The following is a 10,713-nucleotide window of genomic DNA, read 5'->3' on the forward strand; positions in this document are numbered from 1 at the left end:
TTACTGGCTGTAAAAATGTCGATGTTTCTTTATACACATACTACGAGATGAAAATATGTAATAAGAACATGCAATTAATTACAAAATTGTAATAACAATTTTGCAATTGCAATGTCATATCAAATATTAACAATGGTTATATTATTACTGTTCTAAATTGCGCATTTTCGCGAGCATGTAAAGTATATTTTAACTTTATGCGATAAAAATTAAAAACAATCGTTAATTTTGCGCAAAATTCTTAAATAATAAAGACGCAATTAATAATTATATATATATATATATATCGCAGATCTTATAAATAATATATTCTACAAATAAGGGATGTTTCATGCCTAAACATCTCTTATTTTCTCACTGATAGTAACGTAACATAAATTAAACAAAATATATTTGTTACAAGTGCTGTGCTTGTAGATTTTACATTATAAAATATTCAAAAGTCCATGAGATTATTTTTCTTTATATATTGTGCGTGTCAATTTGATGTTCTAAGAAAATCTTTTCTATATTTCAATTAAAGATCGTTTGAAACTACATCTACCATACAAAATGTTTAAAAATTTCCACCATACAATATTTTTTTTATGAGTCAATTAAAAAAAAAAAAAGAAAAAGAAGAAGAATATAGACAAGATTTGTGCAAATAAGAAAATATTGGGCTGATAATAAAAACATTATTATGAAAATTATTAAAACGAAATATATATAACTGTATAAATATTTACATAATGTAAAAATACTGTGGTTCGTAAAAAATATTTATAAACCATTGATAAACATATATATATATACACACAGATAAAAATATCTTATTATCTTATAAGTCTCTAATATTATATTTTAAATTATTTGCAATCTATGAAAGATAAATGTTAATGATGTTTTATAATATGTAAAAAAAAAAAATAACAGTAGGTGGAAATTCATAGGCACTTTGTAAATATTTCTACATATAATAATTCTGTTATATAAGTATAAAAACAAATATGTCACACCGTTTATTAATATAATGAAGCAACAGCAGAAGGTGATAGCAGCAACTCTAATTACAGACGAAGCATGTTTGTATCTTAGATCTCTATTAATTATAACATAATCGAAGCGCAAACTAGCAACTAATCGTTATTTTCGGTTATACACACATGTACATTGAATAGGGACGTGCATCGTAAGCACGAGAATGGAATGACACGGAAAGGAAAAGAAAATAAATCTTGTCGACCGATGCAATGTAAATTAAGAATTTAATGTGATTGTCCCTTGCCATAAATGAATGGCTTAGCAGCGTATATATGCCGGAGTTAAAAACTTGACTAGAAAAAAACGAACGTGCGAAGAAATAACATAATATGATGTATGATTTCACAATTTTTCTTTTCTTCAAAGATACTTCGTTTCTTTTTCTTTCCTTATTTATAGTAATCTCATCGACTTGTTTTTATTTTCAGTATTATTCACTGTGAGGTAAAACACTAATAGTTGTAAGTAGTTCTTATTATTAATGTAAGAATTCGATTTTATTCCTACATAATATTTTATTCTCCAATTAGAAATTTACTAATTAATTATTTCAGTAATTTAACTCATAAATTCTAACACATAAGAATACATAAGAACTACTTATATCTTTTAGTATTTTTGAATGAAATCTAACTCCTATGCCGCATAAGCCCTTCAATTATGCATAACACTTCGTTGGTGACTTACAAAGCACATTTGCGGACATGCCACACACACAGATATATCCCTAATCGTTTTGTGTATGAAAAAGTAAAAAAATGATTTTTCTCCCCGTGTTATAATTCACAGTAGTTTTATATGCCGTACAAATAAAGTACGTGCTATTTTTCGCGCATTTTAAACTGAATAAGAAGATCAGTCTTTCTTTAGAAGAAAAATTAGCGTAAGCGCATTATGTACGCACGCTTTATATCGTATATGACACGTATGTTACAAATAAATTTACACACATGCGTGCGTAATATCATTAATAATTATAAATTGTAAGATAGACCAAATCAGAGTTTGATCTATCCTTGTCGAAGGATAGAGTAACAACGCATATCTGCAAAAACGTTTGGAAGAATCCAGTTCTTAATTCAATTTAAACCATATAAACTGTACCATCTATATTTGATCGCGTAAAAAAAGAATATATGTATGAACAACATAAAAATACATAAATGTTATGTATATAATACAAAGTTTCTATAAATTATAATTTTATTATTGCAATATAATATGTATGCTATAAAGTCTGAAATGTAACTATTACAATATAAAAATACGATCAATTATTAGATTGATAAGTTATATGGTCTATTTTGTCAAAATATTTATACGTTTTATAAATACTTAATTATTTCAGTAGTCCATCAAATAATCATATTTGTTAATAAAAACGCACTTACTTTGTTGCGTCAATGTTTTCTTCATATGTTCCATGTTCAATCACAAAAATGTTTAAATACACTATTTCGTGTTTTTTTTTTTTTTCAATTTTATCAATAAAAATAAGTCATTGAGATAGATTCACAATGTTGTTGAGACCATGATATCACGAATGTCTTCATTGTACTGCACTTTATAACAATTAACCAATAATTGGTTAAATTCATTTGTATATCAAATCAATCGTATGTTTAGTTTAATCCTATGAATTTGTCAATATGAAATGTTTACTGTTTATTTCTTGTGATATAAATAAATGTATACACATAATTCTCTTCGATAGTTTGTGTATAAAACATGAAAATTCAAAGATCGATAATTGCTTATACACATGTATTTCAGTCTAATTTCATGATGTATTTATTTCACCAATATATTAGTAATCTCTTTGGTTGGCCCAATATAGGTTTTTGAGCATTCGAATACATCTCCAAACACTTTTTGTACGTTGTTTTTACGCACATATTCACCAAACATTATTGAGACATTTCAATATTTTATTCCGCAATATTAAGAAGTTGGTTCATCATCGGCTAAATTATGAAGATCTGAATAATTCACAATAGCACGATGTAAAAATTCGTATTGTGCCTAGAAATATTAAATAAAAATATCATTTATATAATTATTTTACTTATTTTTTATATAATTATATAATTATTTTACTATTTTTTTTATAAAAAAAAAAAAAAAAATTGACTATTAAATTTGAAATACGTACAAAAGTGCTAATCATGCCATGTCTTTGTGAACGTAACTTCTTTGTTGTTGTAAATATATCTACGCGTTTTTCAGTTCTCAATTGTTGGACCAATATACTAAGAGCGACGAACATAGAACTCCTATCAGATCCATAGCTGCAATGCACAACTAGCGAGCCGCTTGATTCTGTATCGTTTGTAAGCGTTTGGTTTACGAGTTCAATGAGACCACGAGTTACTTCAGGTACTTCTCCTTCTACTGTTGGCCACCCATGATATTGATATTGTGTTACAACAACACTTTCATCCGTTTTTGTATTAGAAACACAGAATTCACGGCGAGTGTAATACGGACAGCTCTCACTTTGAATATATCTAACTCTTATATGGTCATATGCAGTTTCTTCATCAGGCCAATAACGTGGACATTTTCTTGGACCTTCATTTAACTAAAATAAATTTTTATGTTACAATTTGAACAATGACTTGAACAATGAAGTTTTATATATTATTCACATTCATTTAAAATCGGAGACTCAATAATATTTTTCATCCGACTTTAATTATTATAAGTATAATTTTTTTTTAATATTAATGGGGAAAATGTAAGTTGCGTACTATATATAATACTTACGCAACGAGTTCAAAATTTATAACATATAAAAAATAATTAAAAAATGTAAGAAATAACTACTTACATCGGATAACATTACTATCGTAGAGATACACTGTTCTGAAATCATTCGCCAAAAATCTGCTATTGTAGTATCCAATGGATCTTGAGTAATGACAAACGATTCGGAATTGTCATAGCCTTCAATAAAAGATGCATTTATATATGTTGAATGTTCTCTACCCGGAACGGGTGTAAGAATTACTCGATTTCTGTCATATGGTATTATTAGTTCACTTCTGTTTTTGCTTTTATTTTCTTCTCCTCCACCAACGGAAAATGATTTCCTGTCTTCTAATACAGAGTTGATTTTCTACAAATATTAAAAACAATATGTACAACTTTCTTTGATTAATTTTTATTTAATTAACTTTTTTTTAAATATAACTAAGTCTTTTAACAGAATTTTCTACTTACATCATATTCTTCTTCCATTCTACACTTTTCTTTACCATTATCTCTTTGTCTTAATTTTGCAACATTATTTTTAAGCTGAGATGCTGGAATTTCTGTATCACCATATTGTGCCATTTCCATTAATGCGCGATAAATGAAAATATATTGTTTCAATGATTGTACTAAAAAATTTCTTTGATGTCTTAAATCACATACTGTATTGAAAATCGAAACTTGACCCTCTTCTGCAAGTTGTTGCAATAAAGAATCTAATGCGACTAATGTTCCTGTTCGTCCGACACCTGCACTACAATGTACCAATATTGGACCTTTTTCCAACGAATAAGCTTCATTAACTCTTTTAATGAATCTGAGAATTGCGTGAGGATGTTCTGGCGCCATGAAATCTTTCCAAACTAAGAAATGATACTGAATAATAGTGCGTGCATCTCGTTCTCCTAATCGTGTCATTTTTAATTCACGAACAACATAATCCGAGTAAGCTCTTTCTCGAACATGTTCAACAGTAATATCGCCAAAATTTTTGGTTTCACCTTTGTCCGGCCAATATTTTGCACATTTTGTTTTCGAATACTCTTCGAGATTTGTTAACATCAGTATCAGCTCAAGATGTTGTTCCCAAATCATTCTCCAGTAATCGCAAACAGTATTTTCCATTGGACCTTGAGCACATATAAATTTCTTGCGTTCTTTGTATCCTAATACAAAATTTGCGTTTATATAATCGGAACCACAAATTCCATCCATTTGCGCAAGTCTTACTCTAGTCTGATCGTAGCATTTTATATCAGGATAACGATTTTTATATAAATTTTCGCGTGCTTCTGAAGCTCTTGTTGTACGATCTGTAAATCTATCTGGTAATAATTCGAATTCGTGTTGGAAACCATAATCAGAATCTCGGTGTCGTTCAAGATATGCTTGAAGCAATTCACTTTTAGGAATAGGAGGCATATCTGGAGGACTTGCTGCTACCAATTGATGCCTTCCTCTAAGACTTCTGCATAAATGCCTATCAAGATAAAAATATTCGTTATATTATATAATATATATAATATATAATATTCTTTCAGTGAAAATATTACCTGAAACTATTTCTCAGAGTTATAATTTCTTCTCCTCTTTGTTGAGCACGCTTTGTGTATCTATGTAATACACAAAGTGCAATAAGAAGAATGATGATAATTAGTATAAGAGCAATAGAAAGTTGTAGAATTACACTGAGTGTGGTCACTTCCGTTGATATCATAGTCACGGGATCCAATCCTCCATAGAGAAGATTAAAATAGTTACTATAAGCAGGCAAAAGCTGATCTTGGTTTCCAAGCACTAAAAAAAAAAATCTTGTAATAAAAAGTAAACTTTCAATATAAATATGTACTTATTTGGAAATATTAAAATACCAATAACTTCGATGAAACCCGTATAATTTGATTTTTCATCTAAGAAACCATCTTGTGCGCTAAGTAATTGTTCAAAAGATCCATCTTCGCTTTTCGTTTTCTGGATAGCCATATTTTCTCTTTTTTTTCTTTCTACAGATTCTGTATGATTATTATCTATTAGATTTGTAATGGTTGTTTCTATCCTTTGAGTAGTAACAGTGGATGTTGTTGGAATGGGAGTTGTAGTCGATGTTAATGATGTTGTAGTAATAACAGGTGTTGTATTAAATGTTGATGTGGTTATTGAAACTTCAGGAACAAAATGTACAGGTGGAGCAGCTTTTGGACGAAGTCCAATACATTTGTTGCACATATTACTATCATTGAATGATTCACCATCGCCAAGGAAAATTTCCGATATCAATCGATCACTATCAAATATTTCGGCAATATAAGCACCACCAGAAGGTGAATTATGAGCATATTGATATGAATATACATTAATTTCCTCGGGTGGTGGTAAATCAGTAACACTCTTTTGTGGTGCTAATTTTACTAGATAAACTCGATAGCAACATATAGGACCGTTTCGTTCTGTGATACGAGGAAGATACAATTTAAACAACTGTTTACCCTGGTTCTCGATTTTTCGCCACGATCGCATATTTAAACTATCTCTATCTGGTATTGTAATTGGCGTAGTACAATTACCAACAGCATCCTTTCCTGGTGTTCGAGATCTAGTTACACCGTTAACACGGACAGTATAATTAGTATTGGGTGGTATTTGATTAAAATGTGTACTATTTTTTTTATAAACACTCCAAGTCTGTGGTCCCCAAGTATCAATATCTAAACGACCCATGTCATTTCTAAATCTAGCAATGCCAGTTAATTGTATGTTATAACGAGTAATAACACCATTAGGTTTTTCTGGATGAGCCCATGAAATGGAAATAAAACTGGAACTACTTATATTATCAAATCGACAATTAACAGACAAATTCTGAGGAGGACTAGCCACTAAAATTAAAATTATATTATTAATTAATTATATTAACTTGTAATATATAGAAAATATTGAGTTTTCAAGTTTAATAATTTTACCTCCATCTAAAGTAGTGCCATTTACTTCGGTGCTCCAATTTCCACATTCCTTTGTATATTCGCTACACGCGGCAATTTTAAATTTATACTTTGTAGCGGGATCGAGATCGACAAATGCGTATACGGCAAATGGTTGCGCGGGATATACCGCTTCTCTTTTTTGATCTCCATGAGTAATCATTAAATTATAATAATGAACATGTTCTTTTAAATCCAATGGTGGCACTGTCCATGCTATTGTAATAGAATTTTCAGTAACTCCATTAACAGAAACTTTTGGTACAAATATAGGATCTGTAAAAAGTTAAATTGATTTATTATTTAATAGTTCAGAAATAAGTAATATAATTAAGATTATATATTTCAATACCTTTTTCAAGAGTAGTAATCCAACGTGGATCAAATCGTACATGTGATGTACCCACGTTATTTGTGGCACTAATACCAATCTGATATGCTGTACCACTTTCAAAACCTTTTAAAACATAGCTTGAATTACCGCCGCCAATTTGTTCAGAATAATATTGATATTGATTAGTTCCATTCTTCATATGTTGGATAAAATATTTTTTAATAGGCTCATTACCATCATTTACAGTCCAATTTAAAAATATACTTCCAGCACCAACAGCTTTCATGAAGTCAATGCTTACTTTTGGTACATCAATTACAAAAAGATGTCTATAAGCGCTAATTTCACCGTTGTAATCACGTGCTTTACAAATATACGTTCCGTTATCTTTACGTGTTAAACTCGTAAATTCTAAAGTGAGTACAGTGAGAGTTTCATTTATTTGTGTGATAGTAGTGAAATCTTTCCAGTGATCTGAATTTTCAGAATCATTTCCTTTTAACCAAGAAAATTGAGATAATGGATAACCATGCATATGACATGTTAAATTAGCAGATTCCATAACTTTTATCCTAATATCTTCTCCAGCTGTTATTCTACCTGGTTCTAAAATAAAAATAATTCATAATTAAAAATGTAAATAATAATAATTATACATAAATATAAATTTTGAATATTATTATTAATTGATAATTAATATTTACCAATAACTCTAATATGAACATCCTTTTCCAATATTTCCCCTTCTACAGTTTGTGCTATACACTTGTAGTCTCCTGTATCATTTCTACTAGCTTGTTTAATATCCAAACGTCCTCCCGAATCAAAATCTTTAATAGTAGTGAGATTCTTTCCATTGCTAGTCCACCATATTTGGCCAGGAACACTGAGTTTACATATTAATGATGGTGTACTACCAGCCTCTATACCTTCTAAATCTTGAGATGCTGTAATTTCTAATACTGCTGGATTTTCATTTTTTGACTCAGTGGTTTCTATGCTTTCAACAGCTACGTTAGGACACATAAAAAATATATATAAATATAAAAAATATCATATATTTATTTTGATATTTATGTGATATCAATAAATGTTTAATTTATTGATATTTTATGAAATATATATGAAATTTACCAATATTTGAATAATTAATACAAACATAACAATAACAAATAAAAAGTTATTGACAAATTGATTAATTTAAAAAAAAACGAATTATTTAAATTAAAAAGTATAAATTTAAATTAAAAAAATTTTTTACTCAATACATGAAACTATACAATTAGTTTATTAATTCATTAAAATCATGACAGTAAAATTATATAAACTGTTTGTGTACAAATTAATTTTGTTATTTAAAAGATAAGATTTATCAAAATTTAATATCAATTTTCTTTTTTTAAACGATTTAATAGCAATTATAATTATATGTAAAGTATTATTTTATAATCTATAATAATATAAATTTTAAATAATGTCGTTCTAAGTTTTCGTCTCTTTGTGTAGAACGTGAAAGTATATGTCGCGTAAATTCTTTATTTAATGAGTTCAACAGTTATTATCGCGATGACACTGGTGACTCAATAGACAGTAACGTTTTCTTACATTAAACGTCTTTAAATCGTATGTTATATGTTAGATTATATTTATTATGTAAAATAAGATAATCGTTACATTAAAAAAAAAATAATAAAAATCATTAAATAAAAAATAAAACTTTCTTATAAAAATTACTTTAGTGATTATATTATGAAATAAAATTTTCTAGTCTTTTAATTTAACTTTTTTCCGGTTTTTATAAAATTACTTATATCAAATAAAAATTATTTTCTGCGAAAAATATAATTTGATATTTCATATAAAATAAACAACTTAAAATCGGATTAAGTTTCGGTAAACATAAAAATATTATTCAAATATTTAGGTAAAAAAAAATGTTTTTTTATTATTCAAAATTATTCTTAAGCTGAAGGAAATGAATTTTCGTAAAATATAGAAATGATTAATTAGATATTTTGTCAAAATAATAAATATATTCATTCTTAAAATTCTAATAATTCATAATTTATGATCATAATTATTATATGTACGTAATTATTTATTTAATTGAGTTCCATATTATTAGTTTTATAGTAGATATTTACTTTAATAGTATGTATAAAATATACATATAATATATAATAAGATAATAATAAAATAAGGAAATATATAAATGATATAAATAAAAATAATAGAATATATCATTGATTATATTATAAATTAACTTCAATTATGATAGATTTTTTAATATAAAAATTAAAATATAAATAATTTTTGCGAATAAATTTTTTAATGCTGAACTGTTATATAGAATTATGAAATATGGATACAGAAAATTGATTTCGAGCTTTTTCTACTAATTAATATGCCATGAAAATTGAATTTTTTAATATAAACATAAATCATATAACAAACAAAAGATAAGCGATAAACGTCGAACGATAAATAATTGAACGATTAAGATAGACATTCGATATTTTTTTATGTTATTAATCAATCGACATAACAGTATGCAATTTTATGCATGATTATAGAATCAACTATTTGGCTTAAGTTAAAATCATTGCCATAATATTTACATGAGACAAAAATTATCGAACGAAGGATAACAATTGTAAAGATGATGATGACAGCAGTGTATCGCGCGTGTATCCGCTACATTGCTTATAGCATTCATATTTTTTATAGATGTTTGACGAGAAAAGCGGAAAAAGCTGTCGACGCGCTCAAATTGATCATGAGGTAGTTTATAAAAGTATTTCTATGACTTACCGGATTCATCAAGGCCGGCAACGAATAGTACGAAAAAACAGAGTATCATCAAAGGGATACTCGACATCGGTAGACTACTTCGGGGAAACATGGCGTCGTGACAACCGGGCGTGAGCGTTGTATCCCTGGCCCTTTTCCCACTTCCTGCCACCTTCTTATACGTTCTCGATTCCTTTCACAATTCCATGACGTGTAGTTAGTATCGCCTGTCCATTTGAATCACGATCCAATTCACTATTTCATATCACGCTTCGCACTTACGTGCGACGCACTTTTCGAGATGTTCAGACACACTTTGCAAATCTCACCCCGTAAAAGTGCTAGCGAAACTGAATCATATTATACGAATGTAATGTAGGTGTCTCAACGAAACCACTACGCTACCAAATGCTAACGATTGACACTGCCCTCCGTCGGGATTCTGCTCCACGTTTGGGCAAGCACGTCGATAATGAAGGTAATTGTTTTGAGGGCGGGAAATTGCATTAGAAAATCTATTATACATTTTTCTGGTTTTCTTTTCTTTTCAGCAAAAATTAAGTAGTTCTACTTAAGTAATATAGTATTAAATATTTTCTATGGCACTTGCAATTAAAATATAAAAATATTGATAAATGTATGTATACATAAATATAAACATGTGAATGAATAATAATTATTTTTTCAAATAAGTATATTTGTATATGTATATATATATATACACACATATATACATATAATTAGTATAATAATATTTTTATATATATTCACAATTTTAATTTATACGCATTTAATTTTGAATCAATTTCAATTTACTTAATTTTTTCATTACAG

The 10,713-nt window shown here is 28.1% G+C and overlaps 1 protein-coding gene across 1 annotated transcript; it reads right to left on the reverse strand.

Moving 5' to 3' along the window:
- Positions 1-2,663: 2,663 nt before the first annotated feature.
- Ptp69D (Protein tyrosine phosphatase 69D) lies at positions 2,664-10,229 on the reverse strand. Its single transcript, XM_012492420.3, has 10 exons — positions 9,901-10,229; positions 7,794-8,099; positions 7,108-7,695; positions 6,738-7,031; positions 5,649-6,653; positions 5,331-5,574; positions 4,246-5,257; positions 3,854-4,141; positions 3,176-3,604; positions 2,664-3,045 (listed from the first exon to the last, which is right to left on the reverse strand). Exons 1-10 carry the CDS (start codon positions 9,989-9,991, stop codon positions 2,965-2,967), a joined length of 4,338 nt encoding a protein of 1,445 aa, XP_012347874.2. The 5' UTR covers positions 9,992-10,229; the 3' UTR covers positions 2,664-2,964.
- Positions 10,230-10,713: the final 484 nt, after the last annotated feature.

The sequence above is a fragment of the Apis florea genome, unplaced genomic scaffold, assembly GCF_048593485.1.
Source record: "Apis florea isolate Af1SG1 unplaced genomic scaffold, ASM4859348v1 contig_32_pilon, whole genome shotgun sequence".
NCBI lineage: Eukaryota > Metazoa > Arthropoda > Insecta > Hymenoptera > Apidae > Apis > Apis florea.

Bases quoted from the DNA above. Each gene is read 5' to 3' on its own strand.
- Ptp69D (XM_012492420.3), bottom strand. From the start codon at position 9,991: ATGTTTCCCCGAAGTAGTCTACCGATGTCGAGTATCCCTTTGATGATA. The intron at 7,696-7,793 runs GTAAATATTAAT...TTTTTATTTTAG, and splicing joins TGTTCATATTAGAGTTATTG to AACCAGGTAGAATAACAGCT. The intron at 3,046-3,175 runs GTACGTATTTCA...TAATATTTCTAG, and splicing joins ATGGCATGATTAGCACTTTT to GCACAATACGAATTTTTACA.